We start from the raw sequence: 22,091 nt of genomic DNA, 5'->3' as shown, positions 1-22,091 counted from the left end.
TAAGATGATATGACACATGTAGAGAATTTGCCAAAGGGCATTTGGCAGTAGTGTGTGTGTGTGTGTGTGTGTGTGTGTGTGTGTGTGTGTGTGTGTGTGTGTGTGCGTGTGTGTGTGTGTGTGTGTGCATGCATATGTGTGTGTGTTCCCTTTCTACAGCCTAAAATAGACAAACAGCTCGTGTAGGTGTTTGCGTGACACCGTCACACACAATGTAGTCAGTCTACCTTCAGTGGCCTCAGGCTGATTTACTGCTGCACTCATCTTCATGACTGAAGAATAAAAGTGCTGTGTTACTTCATTTCAGCAAATACTGTCACACATGCAAACCTTACAAACTGTACAAAAAAAAAAAACACACGTAGCCTCACGTGAGATACAACATAGAGACACACATGTTGTGTTGTCCCCTGAAAAATATCCCTGCATCTGTTTGCTTGTGAGTGAAAGAATGTATTTTTTTCCTATTCCAAAACTTATTATGGATACATATTTATATGCATACTTATTATATGTGCACACTTGCATGATAGAACAGCAAAATCAGCTGCAACCGTGTGTACAAATCCATCATACCATGTTTTGGACTCACAATGGACCACACTGAGAGAGGATGATGATGCTGTTATATAAAATAACCCAGTGTTCCTTTATCATTGGATCAGGCCCGTTCATGCATCCCTCCATCCAGCTCATTCATTCCAACATTCAAAAATGAATAGGGAATTTCATTGCATTGATTGAAATGCAAACAGTTCCCCCTAGTGGAGCAAAGAGGGATTGGAATTAGTTTCCCACCATAAGCAAAAACTATATAAATATAGATAGTGAAACATGAAATACATTATCATAAATGTTGAGCGCGTCTAACAATAAAAAACAAAAATAATCCTTTGGATTCCATTTTTATTTATCATCACAATTATTTAACAGCATTTTCAGCCTGTTACTTTGAAATGGAGGAACAGGCAAGAACCAGCCTGGTAAGTCAGCCAAACAGATTAATCGGTCGGCGTCTAACCTAATTCTCCCTCATGGCTATGCCGGCAGCGAGGGATACATAAAGTGTGATAGAAAAGAGTGTGTGCAAATTGTTTTCTAAAGCACTCAAAGTGTTTTCCAAGTCTAGGATTATAGCATTATATAAACACAGAACTTTTATCTTGTTTGCCACCAGTTGAGATATTATTCTGTGTGGTTTTCTTGACTGTATGTATCTCAGGGCTAGTAAATTAAAGCTGAACTGCTACAATGAATGGGAAATATGTGACAGTGAGCTACATCTCAACAATCAACTCAAACCTGTGCTTATTATTGATCAATTTTCAGCATACACAATGATTTTAGGGAAAAGAATACAGTACTTACTACACATTATTCACAGAAGCTTTTGTGTGTTTATCCAGCTACTTCATTTGTCGAGCTTTATTTGAGTGAAACAAACATCCAGTTAATTTTATAAATATTTTCATTTCAATTAATCACAAGTCCCCCCCCCCCCCATTTGATTATATACTCACACATTCAATGAATCCTTATCACTACAAAACATCAAAAGAAGGCGATCGGATAGAGAGGCATTCTTCATTCACATAGCTTATTATAGGTTTTTACAGTACGTCACTCTGGTCCTGACAAACACGATTAAAACCTAATCTATGTAACTGCAGACGGAGCATTTTGATGCCGACCGCGTACAGTCTTCCAAATCTCAACTCGGTAAATGAGACACCACAGACAGAAAGATGCACATAACATTAAAAAACCTTCTCAAACAGATAAGGCTCTTCCAAATATCTTTAAAGAATATTAAAGATGCAGGCTGATTTACATTCGTTCCAGGGTATAATTAAAGAAGTACAGTTGTGTGTGTTTAGTGCAGAGTTGGACCAAGGATGTTGATAACATAACTTACTGCTGAGGAGAGGCAGAAAATACACATTATCATTAATGTCTGAAATAGTTACTTTAAATACTTTAAAAAGGCACCAACATCATTTCCTCAATAAGGTGAATCATATTCAGATAATTAGCTGCTTTGTACAGCTTAGCTTTTATATACTTTATACTACATAGAAATGTAGCATTAGATGGACCAGCTGCTCTCATACCTGATAGTATTAACAGATCATCATTTAAGGACAATTACCATCCATCACGACCGTTCTCTGTTGTTAGCTTCTGACAAGGCACTTTTGAGATTTGAGAATCTGCGTCTTATAAAGCGTCTCTGATCAGCGTCCCTGTTCCGAGCCAGTCCCGGCGTGTCAGTTCTGTCCGGATGTAGACTCTGTGAACGAACCACCCTCGATGACCGCCTTGGCTTAGCAGCGATCCCAGGGAACTGCTGTGTGTACAGACGTTCTGTGTACTGAAGCTCAGGAGTAATTAGTCTCTCACATTTTGCTCTGGTTTCTCTGTCGATGTGTGGGTTGACGTTATAGCCCTGAATAACAGCTGCTCCATACTGAAATGGCTTCAGTCCAGCATCTTTTACCTGCGACGGGTCCACTGCCCTTCCATCTTTTAAGCAGGTGTTTGCCAGGCTGTTCCGGAGCTCTCTCAACTGAGATACTTCCCTCACCATTTGCTCTTCACCAACCAGGCTGTTCACTTTGTGCCAGAAAGTGGTGTTAAAGTGCAGGTAAATCCTCCAGTCCAGGGCATTCCACTTCCTGATTTTCTCTGCTGTGTTAGCTGAAAGAGGCCGACGAGTTCGCTCACTGCGACTGTTGAGCTTAAAGGAAACCACGTCATCCAGGGACCAGCAGAGGACATGCCTCAGCAAGATCATTGACTCGTCAAAGTAGTCAGAAATAAGAATAAGGTGGAATTCCCGTTCAACGGCAGCAATAACCATTCTGGTCCTGTCCTCCAGGTCTTCAGCATCAGCTGTAATGTTGTTGTCAAAACCAAAGTCAAAGGCTAGGATATTGTGAGCATAGTGGTTGTTGATTACTGAGGAGTTGTAGCTTCTCCAGCTGTTTTCTAGGAAGTCGTCCAGGTTGTTCATCTTATGAAAGGCTTGAATGCTCTTGTAGTAAATGAAGATGGACTCCATCATGGCCACGGGATTTCTCAGGATGGAAAAGTAGAAGGAATCCTCAGGCATCACTTTTGCCACCTGTGACATGAGAAAATATTTATTTTAGACACTAAGTCTTCGTCTATGATGATGCTGTGTCCACAATAACAGTTTTCAACCACTTGTAAATGAACAAGAAAGTTCTCAATAATGTTGCCCAACAGCATGGATCTAGCTATTATTATCTATTATGCCTCAATGTTGGGTTTGTAAATGGAATAATCTGGAGATTATTTTGAACCCACAGCAAATGCAGTTCTGCCTCACCCACACATGGCCCTTATGATGAGCTCAGACTACAGGAATGTCTGCAGATTTGACCTATATTTGCCCCCATCACCCCCACCCACACCGCCAAGGAATTGGAGGATGGTTTGACTGAGCCATTCTTCCAAAACTGCCCACACTACTGTGTGTGGCTGCATAACAGTCAAACATGTTTGACATTAAATTGCAGTGGCACTTTTGAGGTGGGCAGCTGAGTTGGAGGAGAGGCTTGCCAGTATGTGACAAAATATAAGATAAACTGAACTGACTTTGTTTTGCTTCTCTTTTTTTGAGATTAGAGATTATCTGTGAAGATTCCCCTCTGGTGCGTAAAGCAACCAGATCTTTCAGGACTTTAAATCTCCTGCAGTCTGAGGCCAGCATTAAGGGCTCTTGCGATTTATCCACACTTTCAAATTCCACATGTAAAACTTTAAATTGTGCAGGACAAAACAACAGTATGACAAAGCTCACCTCGGATTTTTTGAACCTCATGTGATTGCACATGATGTGGAACTCCCTCACACTTCTGCTGCTGACACCTTCCACAAAATGCGAGGCAAAGAAGAACGGGTAAAACAACTGGCTGTGTTTGTTCAGAGGGAGGGCGAAGGTCAAATTCCTGCTTTCGCCATAGCGATACAAGATGTTTAAGATGGTGCTGCTGGCTGTTTTGTGTGTCTTCAGGAAAACGATGTGAGACTTTGGTTGGCAGGTTGCTTGTGCGTGGGCTGCGCTGTGGAGGTGATCCTTGAAAAAAGTGAATGGAGTGGGAGTGTTGGGAAGCCTTCTGTCTCCCCGTGTGGTTAAACCTGTCCTAGTACGGTGTAGGGCCAAAGAACCTGGAGGCCCATGTTTTGGCAGAGGCGGCTTTCCAGGTGACACTTCTCTTGAAGCAAAGGTCTCGGTATTATCCCCGTGTCTCCGCAGAATATTTCCAGATGGCTTTTCGTGGCCCCCATTCTGATGATGAAGATCTGAAGCCCTGTCACTCTGCGCTGATCTCAGCACGCCTTGCTTCCCTGCCAGTAAAGTCTCAGAATGCAGGTCCTCCCAAACATTTTGTGGAGCAGGAAACAGGTGGTCATTGTTGACAGTGAATCTCAGATGTGACAGCCCCGTTGACTTGTCACTCCTACAAGACAACATAAACACAGTCAGTACGATGCAAAAATTCTCATGGCACGCAGCATGTCTGCATCATGGAACTTCTTGGCCTTCATTCGGGCTCCACATTATGAGATTTGAGCAGGGACAAAAATGAGCAGGGCCTCGATACAAAGTGCCCTTGAAATATCTGACATTGTCCATGAAATCCACCTGACGGGAGCTTTGAATGCATAAGAAGCTCACACAACTCCCAACCCTGTAATCCTATAAAGGTTTTTATAGGATTACAGACTAGGAAATATGTTACAGATCATGGGAAATTATTTCTAAAAATATTAGTTTAAAGCGTTACTGCATAATTCTTAAATATAAACAAATGTCTATTACACTGACACAACTGTCATACTCGCAAGAGCTGCTGTTGTATACACACAAATGCTCAGTCAGGTCTGATAGTATTGTTTGGCAGAACTAGATGTTAGATGAAGGACGCATTACATAAATAATGTTACATCCTTTCTGTTCAGGAAGCCAAAACAAAGGCATAATAATAATAATAAATATTGGTGAGATAACCTGGTGAATAATAATTGATTAGGGCTTAGAATCCATTCTGATCCTCCAGTATATCCTGTTAACTGTTATAGCAGTGCAGATTACATTACATTTCATTCTAATTGGTAATAAAAGGGTATTTAAAAAGTCTTACACCCCATCAGTACCTTGATAGGAGAAATAAAGTTTACCAACATTTGATAAAATGAAACATATCTCACAGTGGGCAAAAAAAAAAGGTCAGTTATAAAAAAGGTTAATTTCCTACCCTGCTGCTCTACTACACTGTAGCTGTACCTTCCTAGTCACCAGTTTTACACCTCAAGTTTGATCCTCAATGTACAAAAAAAATTCTTCCCTCCACTTGATAAGCCCCATACATCATGAACCACACAAACACAAATGAGAGGTGCATCAGCAGAAAGTGGAGCTCTTCTTCAGATACAATCCCCCGCTGCAGCCACAAGAGGGCATTCAATTACAAAATGAAAGCTAAAAGGTTGTTTATGGGACAGAATGCTATCACCATGTCGGCATCTTCTAATTCAGGCACTCCCACACTTAAAAATGAAGTGGATGAATCTAAAGTCTGAAAATCTTCTGTGGCCAAAGAAAACAGCATGAACACACAGGCCTTTCCCTTTCTACACCTGAAAGCACCACTAATCCTGCTCTACCCAGCACATCACAAAGGTATTATATCAACTATGATCCTCCAACAATCAACAAATATGATGACACGTGTTATACAAGGTCCACAGACTGGTCCAAGGATCATAGAAAGAATAACATGGTTTTTTTTTTTATGTTATTTGAAACTGAATGAGCCAAAGTTTAAATATGAGAAATTTGGTAAAATCCTTGGGCTAAAAACATACTGCTAAATCACCATTTAAACTGCACTGTATGAGCAAGTTAGTGAAATCTGCAGAAGCCTTTCTGAGTTTGATAAGTCGGTGACATCATTAGGGGGCAATGTAGTCACGTCATACATGGCTTTGTATTGTTTGAGTGAGAGTTTACCTGGCCTGGCGGGCAACAAGGGTCTGAATGGTAATACAGACCACAAGCAGGATGAGCAGTATCCACAAAGAGTGACGCCGGTTGCAAAGCCATCTCCTTACAAACCTGCAGGGAACACAACACAACACAGTTAAAGGAGAGCCTTCCTGGTTCAGTAAAAGTAGAGATAAAAGACCTTAGGAAAAACAACAAGCACGTGCAATGAACATATCTTCAGGGCCAGAAATGTTTTCGAAACAAAAATGTTATCATGTGACCGCAGGGAAGATGGATGGTAACCCCGTTCACAGTGATGACAGAACACCCAGCAGCCTTTTGCAATCACAGCTCTTCCTGGGCCTCCAGCTGCCTGTGGGTGAAACAATATATCAAACTAAAATGGAATGAACTTTCCATTTCAACTGACTCACTGAAAACTGCCGTCACCATTCACAGTGTCTCGCCAACAAATACTCCCCTAATCACTACAATTTAGAACTGTCTGCCTTCTCGCTCTGCCAGTGACTATAACAAACTCCATTCACTGTTTATTTTGACATTTTCTTTCCTTTTCTATAGCTTTTCCATTTAGCCTTTATTCATTGAGGACGTAATGGAAAGACTATGACATGAATAATCTGGCCATAGCAATAACTGTATGGTTTAGATGATAGACGGTATATGGTTATGCTTTATAAACAAACAATAAAAAGAAAGAAGTGATTCTTGCCCCAGATAACACATCCACAGTGGAATCAAGTTTATGTAAAGTTCTTTAAAGTTCAGTCATGACGACCTGGGAAACAACAGCTGACACAATCTCACCACTGAGTCTATTATACAGCTTTAATTACATTGCTTTTCTGGGGCTTCATCACAAAGTCCTAATCAACTGATCAAATTAAGGTGCTGACAAAGACCACGCTAATTATCACAGTGTCTTAATAAGGAAGCAGCTGAGCCCATGACCATTGGCTTCATCAGCCTCTGCTGGTTTTAGCAGAGTCAGAGATCTCTATAAATACAACTTAGCAACAAGCCACAGCTCAACCGCAACTCCAGATGGAAATGAAATTAGACGTGTGGTTAGCTTTGGCACAGAAGGCGGAGTTGGTTGTTCCCTAACCGTGGTCCGTGCCAAAGTGTCCTTGGGCAAGATGCTGAATCCCAAAATGTCTATGTGCCAGCATACAGAGAAACACTGTGTGCATAATGGAAGAACATTCGAAAGTGTAGGACGCTGGACAGAGGAGACGCCTACTGATGATAAGCAAAAGGCTGCAGAGCTACTATTTGCTTATTTCTACCACCATGAAATAAGCAAATGTACAGTGAAAGGGAGCCAAAACCTACAGGAAGCCACAATCAGAATGTACAGTCGTACAGGATTGTCTGCAAAATGAAAGTCCCAAAAACTGTTCTTCCAACACAGTGTCAGAGGTGACTGAAGTTTATTTTTACTCACAGACAAGAGGAACACTGATGAGTTAACTGGAGCAACACTCTAGTCTTTGCTAAGTGTCAGTCACTTCCCTGTTTGGTCTGACGTGGCTGCACTTGATAAAATGTTTGCTTTCTTATGCTTTTGTGAGCTTTCTGCTGGAGGTGTTACAGCTCGGCTCTTCTGCGGCAACAAAAATGGGACTGGAGACAAGGTCTAGTGCAAAAAAAAGGAACAATTTACATTTGGTGTCAGGTACGGATGCATAAAGCAAAACTAAAACAGACAGTCGTGCTGAGGCCCATGCTCATGTTGTGTGAGAACTTTGTAATTGGGGGAAAGAAGGTTTTTTAAACCATGTGGTGCCGTGGTCCAGGTGTAGCTCATCACCTCAATGATGACCCCGCCTCCCTAAGTCTGAGTGAGAAAAGAACAGGCCAGCAAGTGAGCACTCCTAATGATAGGGAGGGGTCATCACACTCCCCCCTCATACAAAAGGGATTACAAGCAGGACACACTAACAGCAGCTACTTTAATTTCTTACTTCTAACTGTACTTGCAGATTTAATAACACCATTTACAAAACTCCTTTATTATATACTATAATATAAAAGGAAAGGAAAAAACCAGACTGAGTTATAACCTCAGCATAGCCAACCAGCCCCAACCACTCGACACTCAGCAACTTCAGTGCCTGAAGAAGCAATTTAAGAGTGACATGAATGACTTGGTAGACCAGAGAGGGTCACACATTAACCAGGAAATACACAGCATTATCAGAGCCTTTGTTGTGTCTCAACAATATGACTGCAAATATAACATCCATCGCATCAGCCTGCGCACTTGGACAATGAACAGTGAACAATGAACTGAGTATGCTGTTTGGAATTTGGAAAGACATTGCGCTTCTCATCACAATCGCGATAAAAACGCTGGCGAATGCGCTGCGCATCACCCACATCATATCATACAGACAGGTGACCAAGTCGTGACATCAAATGATTCAATGTTTCTGTTTTTTCGTCTACCGCACAACAAGCTTTCATCGGGAGCTCTAAAACCATCATTCTCTCCTGCAGAGAGTTGACTCACCACTCCTTCCACTGCTGAGGGAGATCTACTCTCTCGATTAGTCGATTAATCGTTTGGTCCAGAAAATATCAGAAAACCTTAACAAATGATGATGTTCTCAAATGTCTTGTTTTGTCCACAAACCAATATGATTAACTTTTAATGATTTCTTTGTTATCCAGAGCAAAGAAATGAAGAAAATACTCGTATTTAAGAAGCTTAAGCTATCGGAAATCTGGTTTTAATCATGAAAAAAAGCTTCAAACCAATTAATCGATTATCAAAATAGTTATAAATAAACGATTCATCGATTAATTGTTTCAGCTCTACTCATCATCTTAATGATGACCCCGCCTACCTAAGCCTGAATGACAAAGGCTGGCAAGCCGCCACTGCTAATCATAGGGAGGGGTTGTAACAGAGGTGACTGTTTTTTTGATATGAGCAAAATACAACATGTCACTTGGATAACAGTGGCTGGAAGTCACCCACTGATGTTTACCTGAGGCATAGAGGAGTCAGCGTAACGTCACGGAAAATCCAACCCAGAGAGAGATGAGCAGACACGCAAGTGGAGAGAAGGGTTGGGTGTGAGTGACACAGGAAAATAGTGTGGACAGGCTTGTGTGTGATATTGCCCATCACAATAGCAATGGCCCATGCATAATGTTCTGGTCACCCATCAGGTGGAATACTATCTGCATCAATAATCAATTTGTGTATAAGTATCAGAACAGCAAAAAAAACAACAACAAAACAATTTACATATGTAGATAAATATATGTATGAATTAGTGGACCTAAGGGAAACATAAAGCAAATCGGAGCAGGCCCAAGATGGAACCCTGTGGTACAACACAGGCCAGCGCAGCATTATCATAGCTCAATAGACAATGGAGCACAGAGAAACTCCTCTCTGAGACAGAGGAGGAAGAAAAAACTAGAGCAAGCCAAGAGACACTAACCCACTGTGTAAGCTTTTAAGTCATGTGATTTACAGAATCAAAGCCATGTACTCAGAACCAGTAGCATCAAATTGAAACACTCACCCACATCAGAGGATATTATGTCCTATTCTCAAGTGAAATATGAGAGAATGATGGAAAAAAAGAGACTGTGACCACAGACGATTTAGTGGAATGTGCTCATGGAGGCATGTGAAAGAAGCCAGACTTCAACGCTTCAAATCTGCTGAGTGCAGTCAACAATGCCATGAGCTGTTTGGCAGTTTTCTTTTCAAAAGAAAAATATTTCTAAACAAAAAACAGATTGGACAAGGTTGAGTAGTTGTCTGAAACAGATGGATCAATGTCTGCTTTTAAAGAAAATTGAACAGATGCATGTTTGAGCAGCTTAGGCTGTGGAGGGAAAAGGGGATGTCCACTAACCAGACGGTTGGTGATTTAAATGCTAGCTTCAGTATGTGTGACAAAACATCCCTGGGCAACACAGAGATCCACAAATTGGCTGTGACAGTGTAAATGTGTGTGAATAGCTGAATGCAACCTGTAGTGTAAAATGTTTGAGGGGTTATGAAGAATCCAAAAGAGCTTAATGAATTCAGTCCATAGCAAATAAAGTGGAACACAATCAGATAACAGGGAGCTGTTTGCATACTTCAGGGAGCAGGCATAGACAGATGGCCTCATGGGAACTTTGAAGCATAGATAAAATATCAGTAAAAAGCTCATTGAGGTGGGGATAATGGTTTCCAGTTTCTAATCAATGTCTGGTTGCTGCCACCTCCCTGTTTCTCTCGCTCACCCAGAAACTCCCACTTTCATTTTAGTCCACTCAAATGTCTGTCGTCATTCCTAAGTAAAGAGGTGAGAAGGTGGCAGTGGCTTTAAACTCGTTGTCCCTCGCACCTCATTCACCGGACCTGTTTCCCAAACTGTAATCCAACTTAAGTGGTCACAATCTCCAGAGTGGTGATCGAGTTACCGTCCTGTTGAGGAGCATCTCAAGATTCATCATGTGACCTCCTTTCAACATGAGTTGGAAAATAATGAAAGAACAATGTTTGTCCTGTGATGTTTTCTGCATGCGGCCAAGAACTTCATAAGAAGTACTAACCTCATACACGATTTCTGAGTTTTCAGATGCATATCTGGATGTTAACCTCCCACACCTTATTGTGTAACATAATTTACAATTCACTCCCTAGACTGCTGCCCTGTTATTTTTCCACTTACATGTCTGAAGATACACTGCAGCCAAAACCTTGACTCCAAAAGCATTTTCACTTTCTCCATCCATCAGTCTGCACTGAAATATGAGGGGAGGGAAATTGTTTTCAAACTCCTGGAACATGCTGCAGCAGGGACTGAAGATGTAGAGCTTCTTTCACTTTAATCATTTTTTGAATTACTTTTGTGTTTTAAGGAGAGACAGTCTGAGGGTAATTTAGGCATTTAGTTCATTTAGTTTTAAAGCTATTTTACACGTATTACTTTTGATTTGATTGTTACTGCGTTCTGTTAAATGTCCTGTGTGTCTCTGCAGCAGACCCAGGGAATGAGCTGAGAAAATGAGAGACGCACGAGTATCTGGACTGGAAGTGTACATGAATCATCTGTATACTTTCTGTGAATTAATAAATCCACAAATCCACAACATCGACGTGTGCCTCATTCATGACTGTGACAGCTTCTTTGTTTATATTGTTGTTATTGTCACTCTCTCTTGAAAACGAGACCCTTGTGTCTCAATGAGATCACCTGCTTAAATAAAAGTTAAATAAAACTAACACATAAATAAAAAGATCCCCAGCTGCTTGAGGTACAAAAAAAAAAAAATCTTAAAAACTGATATTTCTTTTATTCCCTGTTTGATGAGCTACCTCTTCCTGGTGATAAATTTTGTTTAGTTTAAAACATTATAACAATAATAATAAGAAGAAGGGATCTCAAAAACTCCTCCCTCAGCTCTGGTATTGTTCCTCCCACTCACTAGCCACCATCACACCCCTTCTAAAAAAAAACCTGGCCTGGACCCGACAACCTGGACAACTTCAGACCCATCTCCAACCTCCCACTCCTGTCAAAAATACTGGAATGTGCTATCATTTCACAGCTCCAGCAATATCTCCAATAACTCCCAACTGTTTGAAACATTCCAATCCGGTTTTCACCCCATCACAGTACAGAAACAGCCCTCCTAAAAGTCACCAACGACCTCCTCCTTTCCGCCGACTCTGGTTTACTCTCCATCCTCCTCCTCCTCAACCTCAGTGCAGCATCCTCCTCCACCGTCTCCAAACCATCGGCATCTCCGGCACAGCACTCTCCTGGTTCTCCTCCTACCGCCATCACTACGTTACCTTCCCTGTCTCCACTGGTGTTCCCCAAGGTTCGGTGCTCGGCCCCCTCCTTTTCATCATCTACATGCTTCCCCTTGGTCATATCATCCATCATCATGGACTTCATTTTCACTGTTACACCGACGACACCCAGGTGTACAAATCCATCACCCCAGTCATTCTCTCCACCATCACACACTGCCTTTCCGACATTAAAACTTGGATGGACCACAATTTCCTCAAACTCAACAGCAATAAAACAGAACTCATCCTCACCATCGATGACCACTCAGTCACTCCCTCCCCCTCCTCACGCAATCTTGGTGTTATCCTGGACTCCACCCTCTCATTCAAACCCCACATAAACCATATAACCAAAACACCTCCACCTCCTCAATATAGTCTGTCCCCGTCCCTCCCTTTCACAATCCACTGCAGAAATCCTCATCCACGCCTTCATTACCTCCAGACTCGACTACTGCAATAGCCTCCTCTACGGTCTCCCCTCCTAAAACTACAATATATCCAGGACTCTTCTGCCCGTCTGCTCACCCACACCTGCTCCAGTGACCACATCACCCCCATCCTCAAAAAACTTCACTGGCTCCCTGTTCCATACCGCACACAATACAAGGTTCTCCTCATCACTTACAAGTCCCTCCATAACCTGGCCCCCTCATATCTCACTGACCTCCTCCACCTACACTGTCCCACCCACCGCCTTAGATCCACCAACTCCAATCTCCTCACTCCCCTCAGGACAAAGCACCGAACCCTGGGGGACCGAGCCTTCGCTGCCCCTCTCTCTGGAACTCACTCCCACAACCCATCAGGAACTCAGACATTTAAATCACTGCTCAAAACCCACCTGTTTAAAACTACCTACACTTAATTGTCTATTTACTATTTGTTTTTACTTCAGTACTGTCCTTTATTTTGTAAAGCGTCTTTGAGTGTCCAAAAAAGAGCTATATAAGTACGTTGTATTATTATTTAAAAGCCGATCACTGGAAATGGAAAGAACAGGAAAGCATTGCTCACTACAGCTTAATTCTTTTCAGTTTAGCTGATGCTTCAGCATTTCGGCCTTCTTCCAGATCACAGGAATAAGAGGACACAAACACTGGTCTCCAATATAAACTCCACCTCACACCACATCTGATAGCAATTAGACCATCAAGCTTTACTACTATAGTGAGAACAGAGACTCCATCAGCTGCAACAGGAGATCAGCTGTGGAAAAAAAAGCTACAACCAGAGACAAAACAACCAAAAAGACAAATTATTAAGTGACGTAAAAAATATTTTCCTAATGTAGTAAAACTGTTCTCCAAAGTAGAATGTGGAATAAATAATATACAACCCTTTCCAAAAAAGTAGGTGATGTAGCAAAACTGGGTGTAATCATGCCCCAGAAAGTGCACAGAGATCTGTGCTTCAGCGAATATTATTAAGGAATGTGTCGACTCAACAAGTTGATTCTCGTGTGACATACTGTCTGCAATGTTAAACAACGCCATATAGTTTCGGCCTGCTTGAGGCTGGCAGAGTGTAATAAGGGGGGGGAGAAGCCGCAGGTATCCCCAGGCAACAGCACACATCTGGAGCCCAGGCTGCCCCTCCTCCACACCTCTGTCTGCCCCTCTCACAAGAAACACATGAACTTTTACCCCGTGTTCAAGTGAAAAAGGTAGATCCAGGTAGGCAAATCTGTCTTTGCATAGAATTCCAGTTATCTCTCTGCCAGCAGTCGGCCAAGGCTCACAGTCAAATGCCAGAGTGAGCACACATTAGTGTGGACTGATATGTGCAGCTTCAAGTCTGTTCCTGATTATGATATGCCTCAAAAACTAAAAGCCCACTTTTAAAGATGGGAATCTCTAAAAATGTGAATTAACAATTAAGACTTGGGCAACATAAATGCACAAAATAACACTGGGTTATTAGAAAGGATAGTTCACTGTTACTTACTTTACAAACTGGTATAACTGGTAGTAAGTAAATGTAGTATCATTTAATTATACTGTTCTGAGGTGGAAAAAAAATACCACATTGATCCAGCAGGTTTGCAGAGTGGCTGAGTTTAGACAGCACTGACCACAGATCAGAGAACAAGGAGAGCGCAGGTGATGCTAATTAGCAACATTAGCTGCAGGGCAAAAGATGTGGGATTGTAAATGTTGTAGCAAAGTCTGAGTTTTCTTTCGTGCAGTGCCACAAAACTGCATCACAGTGATGATTAAAGGACTTTCATAAAGCACTATGAGAAATATTTGGTTAAAAATGTAGTTTACAATGCTAAACCAGTTAATACCGACATTAACCTGACACAAATAACAATCTGAATATTACCAGCATGTTCTAATTACTGTCAAACTGTGGCGCATGACTTTTAAATGTCCATTAGAATCAAATCATTGTCACACAATGCAGATTAGGCCTATTAACTCCACACAAGCAGTATTTACTGTAGCTCGTGTGTCACTTGGCGACATTTCCGCACTGCACACAGGAAGTAATTTGTTTCATGGCAAGTCAGATGGAGGTAACACAACAGGCAACAGCAAAGTATGACTGAAAACACAAAGAAATGCCAACAAAAGTGAAATCTACTGCTCAAAAACCCTGTTGTTCAATAGTTTGAAGGGATAAACACTTGTCCACACAAATGCTCCCTTCAGTGAGATCTGATCATTTTGCTTGACAGACTTGTTTGTGTTTGTGTGCAGAATAATAATAGCAACAACCAAAATATAACCAGCTTTAACTCAGCACTTCCTGTTTTATTCTGTATTCACTTCTGGGACTTCCCACCACTGTGGTTGTCTGCCCCAACCCCTGATTGTATTCACCACTTGTTACCACTTCCACCTTGCTAAAATACTCCTGGTCTTCCCCTGTCATGTCGCCAGTTCGTCTTGTTTCGTCCATGAGCTACATCGTCAAGTTTTTTCATAGTCGAGTCATTCATGCTTCCCTGGTTCAGTTTATGCGTATTGTGAATTGTTTGACCCTCCTGAAGAGCACTTTTCATTAATGGTTTTTGATTCCTCCCAGTGAGTGTTTTTTGTTCATGTTTTTGATCCTCCTTGCAAGTGCTTTTTTGTTATTGTTTGTGATCCTCCTTGAGAGCGTTTTTTGTTTATAGTCATATTAAGTCAACTTTTTGTTAAACATTATATTGTCTGAGTGCATTTGAGTCCACCAGTCTTGTGCCTGAAAGCATAACAGGTGGAACTCGTGTTGAAATAACATCTTATGCAGGTCAACAGTGAGATTTCAGTGACAGCACCATGGACAGCACTGCACTGCACATCACGATGACACCGTTAGAGTTGTTCCGATTCCGATACCAGTATTGGAAATGCCTCCGATACTGCCGAAAATGTGGGCATCGGTATCGACGAGTACTGGAGTCCATGCACGATCCGATACCACGGAATTTATTAGAGCTCCGTTAGCTCTGACACGGTTCTTCTTCGCCGCTCTTGAAACAGTTGCGCTGTGCTGTTTTAGAGGTGTGAAGAAGAACTGATCACCTGACACCTGTAGACAAGGAGCTAACGTTAGCTCATCATGTCGGCGGTTTGGCAGTATTTACCAGTTAGCTCCGTTAGTGTTGTTAGCTGCGCTAGCTCCGTTAGCGCGCCTACAGTCAAACCGGAGCGGCTCGTTTATTAAACGAAAAGAGCAGCGCTACAACTAACCAGCGTACCTGTGTCCTGTGTATGTATGCCTCTGTTTTTAATGTTTAGCGTTACTTCAGAGACTCATTTTAACTATCTGGAGTCATGAAAAAAATGCGCGTGACATAAAAATGATGTAACGCGCGTCCTTTCCCAGTCAGTCGTCATGGAAACATGAAGCACTGCCAGTGCTGCCGTGTTTGGACCAGAATCAAAACAAACGTACAAGCTGAAAAACGAAATAACACATCACTGGTAAAAATAAATGGTGTCCATTTGCTGTATTTGTTCATGTTTTACAGAGGGTTTAACCTGAGCCAAACCTTACCACAAATGATAATCATATCAGTCATGCAGGCGTAGTATGATATATTTTTTTTTATAACACACTGGTATCGGTATCGGTACTCTGTATCGGCCGATACCCACAGCACAAGTATCGGAATCGGTATCGGGAGGGAAAAAATGGTATCGGAACATCTCTAGACACCGTGCAGCCATGTTAAAATGTCTGTGGGCATCAAACCTGCAAAATACACTTTGTAGGTCAGATCCACAGCACCGTCTGACCTCGTGCTGGACGAACGCTCACGACACCAACCGACATCGACAACCCCTCGTCTACTGTTACACTAATCAGTTCTAATCAGCAGACTGTAACCTGATGCTGATAGTGTGATGTTTCACACTGCCTCAAACCCAGATACAGTATCAGCAGCACCAAGCTGGGTGATTTTAGCCCCAGACGCTGATTTAGTCTTTTGATTTGGGCTTTGTTCATGTCCCACTTTCATGGTGGTTTTTTAACAACTGACTCGAAGCAGCATTCTCTGTTATATTTTGTGAGGAACGTACACAAAATGGCAGCACTACATCTTTAAAGACCTGGATTGGCTTGCTCCCATCCCCATGGAACTCTTCCTGACAGGACCTGTTGTTTTCAGAATTAATCGGCCTAAATAATTAAAGATGGATCACAGTCTGACCCAAGTGTAGGTTTACAGAAAAGAGCTTGACAGGTTCACAGTTTCAGGCCTGATACATGACCCATTGTACATTTCTATGTACTGTATGTGGATATGTATATATATATATATATATATATATATATATACATATGTATGTATATGTACATATATGTATATATATTATATAATTAGCTATATATGTATATGTACATATATGTATATATATATATATATATATATATATATATATATAATTAGCTATATGTTTATATATATATATTATTACAAATTCAGACTTACTTAAATTATGATAACATCATTATTGTGAACAGTTGTGATACATCACATGAGCTGATTAACTAAGTTTGTAGGTATTTAAGATGGCATCTATGTATTTATTGAGTCTTTTTTACAGACACAAAAGAGCCTAATTCTCACTTAATTTATAACGTCAGTAAACGTTTGACTGGATAAATGGTTCTTGCCCCTGCACTCCTGCTGCTGTATACACACAACCTCTCCTTCAGTCAGGTCTGATAGTATTGCTTGACAGAGTTTCTAGATGAAGGACACGGCATACAAATAATGTTGCATCATTTCTGTTCACATAGATGAAAAGGGGGGGGGGGAACTCACTGCACTACAAATAAATATCATGTGGACACAAATTAATAACGTGTGGGAACAAGATCTATAACTTGCGGCCATGTATTAATAAGTGTTATTGTTAGTGTTATTGTTGTGACAAGTGGTGGAATTTTCCTTTCAAAGTAATCAGCTTCAATCTTGTTTTCATGTAGACGAGTCGTCCTCTATGAACAGCTGGTGTGAGTGAGCAGGGACCGTCTACAAGTTGCAATTGTTTAATATCTTCACTATAATTACTCTCCTTTATAGTATTATATTATTTTTTCATAATTTTTGGCATTTTTTGATTCAGTATATACTGTAAGTTAATACCATCACCAGTGTGGTGCCTATTCAATCACTATAGACTTCCATTATCTCCTGTAGATCTATTTGAAAAAACATAGTTTTTAATCATGTTTATTCAAAAATACATTGCAGGATCTCCAAACCACTACAACCTTCACCATAATACAGTGTAGACTAGAACCTGGAAGCCTTGGTTTCTTATTTCTGGGGAATTCCTATTGGTAATGACATTTTTTTCCTTTCAAATAGGTGTTTTATAATCTTCAGGTGACTAATAAAGTGTGTTTAGACACAGGGAATTGAACACTTGTTTGGTCCTTTGGTGCTTGTATCAGAGCCAGTTGCTCATATGGCTGCTCTATTTTTTTAATGAGGTTATAGCTGATATTCCACGCCTCTGTTTTGTAACAATACCTCTCATAATAACACATAACAAGCAATAACACACATTATTAATGTTGCCAGGAGGTATGTATGTCATGCTCACTAATGCATGTCCATGTGATTATATATTTTTTTTTACCCACAGTCACCTCCTCTGCACTGCAGCTTTAAATGATCACACTTTCAATTTTCAATATTTGTTTCTTGATACAAGTAAGAGGAGAAACTGACAACTACAATTTTTGGATACACATGTTACCATGTTTACTACATCTGTGTTCATTGCACATCTATAGCAACAAAACACTGGTTTAACTCCTTTTGTCCCAGCACGAAAGATACAAACATGGAGCTCTGAGGTTCATTAGTTACACTCATTCAATGGAGAAATGGGACGTTTCCTCCTGCAGGAGGAGAGAAGCTGCTTCTCGTGGTCCCTACAGCTTGTAGCGGGACAAGAGAACAATTTGCCTTCCTCTCTCTCTCTCTCTCTCTCTCTCTATGTGTGTGTGTGTAGTGAGTAGACAAACGCGTGGACTTACGAGGTGACAGAACTCAGAGGATGATCCATCTCCACAGCGGGGACAGCATCTCCACGAAACCCTGGTCCAAGTCCTGCGTCGATCTGTGCCCTCTCTCCCCCTCTGTGTGTGTGTGTGTGTAAAAGTGTGACTGCAGCTTACTAAGTTGAGCTGCAAGCGGCTGCAGGGGCGGAGCAAAATGCAGCCGTCAATCAGACACTCTTGTACCACACTGATGAGGTGGGTTTCATTCAGCCTGGTTAAATGTGCATTTTAGATTTGCAGAGAGAACATTTCAAAAGAAAATCTTCCAAAAAAACAACAACATTGCATACAATTGCTATGGAAAGAGAATTAGTCTGACTTTTAGAAATCACTGGACTGGAGCTGCTCTGGCTTCTGCATTTCACTGAGCTGGAAAAAAATGGGAACGGCTGATGAGAGGAGGCACAGTATGTGTGAGGAAACTACAACTTAATCTTCTGTAGGAATGTGAAATAATTGAATAAGCAATGAAAGTTTTATGAGTGCGGTCACTAAATACACCAGACTCCTACGTTAAATATTAAGATTTTAGACATGTCCTTGATAAATGTTGGAGATTAACACATGTTTTCAGGATTTTTCTTTTCTAAACTGATCTACAGTTTGAGTCCTGTGTCCCACGTTGTGCTCATGACTCTTCCAGTGCCGACACTCTGCCAATCAGTGGCCAGCAGTCTGTCTATGTCACATTTTAGTTTCAGCTCAGCTCACTTGGAACTTGGCCAGAGTAGGTACTAAAAAAGTACCAGGTCCAGGTACTATCGCTAATGGACTAGAGGTCGTGCTGGGACTGTGTAGTGGTGAACTAACTCCAGTATTAGGTGGAGACACGCATGAATGTGCATTTTCTTAGATATAAAGATAATATACTGTATATATAAAATATGTGGGGCTGTCACACAGCGGAGTAGTGGCTAGCCCTGTTGCCTTGCAGGAAAAAGATCCATATTCACTGCCCAGTTCTGACGCATGGAGATAACAGAGTAGATTTTTTTTTAAAGTACCATTGAAAAGCTTCAGAAAGGCTAAATAACAACATTAGACTGTAGTATCAAAGTTGAATAGACAGCAACTACAAACACATTTACTTAAACAAGAAAATAAAAGTAGGCAAGCCAGAAAATATTTATGTTTATATTAATGCTTTTGTTATGGAAAAATGTGTATTTTGATGTCTGATGAGGAAATAAAGCTTGAATGTCAAATGAATTGTTGAACCATTGTTTATTCTTTGCAAAGAGAGATCAAGATGGCTCTGAGGCACCAACAAAAGTTACATAGTGGATACAGCACATTGCTTATTGTAATGAAGAGCAGGTACCACATAAACAGAGCACACAGAACACATTGTCTTCTAGGGAGGCAGAGACATGGCGCCTTGAAAAGTCAAACCGGGAGTAAATCAATGAGGCCCAGAGAAGTCAAAGTAAGTCAGGGTTCATGAGAATGAGTAAATGAAGCGGTGTTAGAATAAATGTTTTTCCATTACAGCTTTTCTGACAGAATCACCACGTTTTGTGGCTCACATATCTCATTTAAGTTTTACAACTACAAAGAAACAGGCTAAATGTCATGGCGTGGACCTAAAGTCGTGTGCATCTCTGCCATTAATTTTGTGGTTTTCAATGTTATCCTGAATCTCTGATGGCATGTTATAGATTAAGCACCATGTCATACGCGGTGGAGGTGCACTTTAAAAGGATCATTGTGGTACATTTTCCGCGTTGCGTTGTAGACAATAACTGTGTAACTCGTAGCATATGTGTTTTAGCTCGGTTGCAGTAACAGGAAGTGATTCTCACTCTGTCATTGTTAACACAAATGACTTGTTTTGTTTTTGTCTCAGTGGCCAGACTGTGGTCATTCATTCTGTGTTCAGTTCTTGTTTTTCCTCCGTCCATTAAGACACCCACTGTCTGAACGCCTTTTACAGTGTGTTTGTGAGTGTTAGTTTCGGGGATTTACTGTACATGAAAGACAGTGTGAATGCAATTAGAACGTGTCCCAATGCTTTTACGAAAGAGAAAAACATCACTGTGCCAGATCAGTTGAAAGGGTTATACATTACATAAGTAATCATGTGTATGTTGTGGCCGAAACATGCAATAATCACAATCATAACATCTGTTTGCACCTTGATGGACTGCTATCATACAGTATAGGTGATTTCTCCAGGAAGTCATGCACATCCATGGTCCTCCGAGGACAAGAAGAAGAAGAAGACATGAGATCTTAAAGGTAGGGTTGGAGACCCTGGAAAGAGCAGGCTACATTTTGAATTAAATAGTCCACGCCCCTTTATTCAGACTCACCTAAGAAGCTCCGCCTCCGGAACACTGATTTACGAGCACTGCATCGGTAACTTTCGGTGACGATACATTTTATGGATACTCACAACACGATTTAATTCATTAAATTGCGCCGTTCATTATGATTGGATGGTATTCTGCTCCACAGGTGATTTAATCTTTTTTTATTAATTAATGAGTTGGTTACAATTGCGTTGTGAGGAGGATTTTAAGCGATACAGTAAAAAATGCGACAGAAAATAACCTCCCACCCCACCTTAACACTGCGATACTGAGAAACACAGAGTCATCTGGAGCGAATATGCTTAAATCAGCAGTGTGAACTCAGGATGTGCTGCACACTCCAGCTGGTGTGGCAGGTGCTCTTGCAAGTAAAAATACACAAGAACCAAATCCCTACTGCATTTGAATTACTGCACATTATTTGATTACATGTTGGTCTAGTTGTTTGCCGTTATGCTTGTAAACAAATTCATAATATAAGTTCAGCTGAAGACAGGGTGCCTTATTTTTTTCCTCAATGGTTGAACTGCAGAAACAAGCAGGATCCTGGGAATTCTGTTTTGGTTATAATTAAAAGCTACACACTAGAATTTTGAGCTAAGTTCACACAAGATTACTTTGAAATTAGTTTGCAATGCGTTGGAGAGTTAATCATGTCTTTGAAGAGGTCACATACACAGCAGCTGGGGACAGCTGATCAACTGCTGCTGAACTCGTCTGCAGTGGGCAAATGGAGCTGAAAGTTGTGCGACGTGAACTGGCCTTCAGACTACATATCTCAAACACAAAAAGAGGCCAGTTATATTCTTTGTTCAAAAAAAACCACACAGCTCAACACATCTTTTTTATCTGTCAAAAGGCACTGCAGAAAACGTTTACTGTCACAGGAAAAGTGACAGTCCCATTTGAAGTCCTTCTGTCTGTTATTATGTCCAGTCCTAGCCGTTAAATAACTATTTACAATGAAGCACCAGCAACAAACAAAACACACCAAAGGTTTATAATCAAAGGTTTATTAAAAACAAATGACATGTCTGCTGGTAGTCCAGGTACCAAGGTAGTCCAGTATCCACAGCTGAATTGTCAGTACATTGTCCTTCTATCACCTGGGAGGTTGACTTTTAATTAGGACTATTAAATGTCCAGCTTAGAAATAAAACATAGCTTGTCCGTTCAGGAAATGAAGTGGTACAGACTGGATAACTCCACTGTGTGACGGTCATTGTCCCAAGTCATTTGATATCATGTGGATATTTCAATAGACCTGAAACTGTACGCTGACTAAAGACAGACACCTCCCACACAACCTGTGAAATCATTTTTGATCACCAACCACTCTCAGCAACAGTGCTCTCCACTCATTGGCACAAAGGTTATCACATCTTTTCATGTGTATTTATGACTCCAG

General features: G+C 41.0%; 1 protein-coding gene across 1 annotated transcript; it reads right to left on the bottom strand.

Annotated features, from left to right (window-relative positions):
- Positions 1 to 892: 892 nt before the first annotated feature.
- On the bottom strand, positions 893 to 18,493 carry gal3st2 (galactose-3-O-sulfotransferase 2). The gene is made up of 4 exons (XM_058632962.1): positions 18,348 to 18,493; positions 6,041 to 6,145; positions 3,827 to 4,487; positions 893 to 3,124 (listed from the first exon to the last, which is right to left on the bottom strand). Exons 1-4 carry the CDS (start codon positions 18,374 to 18,376, stop codon positions 2,156 to 2,158), a joined length of 1,764 nt encoding a protein of 587 aa, XP_058488945.1. The 5' UTR covers positions 18,377 to 18,493; the 3' UTR covers positions 893 to 2,155.
- Positions 18,494 to 22,091: the final 3,598 nt, after the last annotated feature.

Source organism: Solea solea, chromosome 7, assembly GCF_958295425.1.
Source record: "Solea solea chromosome 7, fSolSol10.1, whole genome shotgun sequence".
NCBI classification, from domain to species: domain Eukaryota; kingdom Metazoa; phylum Chordata; class Actinopteri; order Pleuronectiformes; family Soleidae; genus Solea; species Solea solea.
This window is presented reverse-complemented; position numbering and strand designations above follow the sequence as displayed.

What these genes read in the sequence shown, in the direction of transcription:
- gal3st2 (XM_058632962.1), bottom strand. Translation starts at nt 18,376, where the DNA reads ATGGATCATCCTCTGAGTTCTGTCACCTC. An exon ending in CCTCTGAGTTCTGTCACCTC is followed by an intron (nt 6,146 to 18,347) that starts GTAAGTCCACGC and finishes TGTTCCCTGCAG; the next exon opens with GTTTGTAAGGAGATGGCTTT. An exon ending in TGAGGTTCAAAAAATCCGAG is followed by an intron (nt 3,125 to 3,826) that starts GTGAGCTTTGTC and finishes CTCATGTCACAG; the next exon opens with GTGGCAAAAGTGATGCCTGA.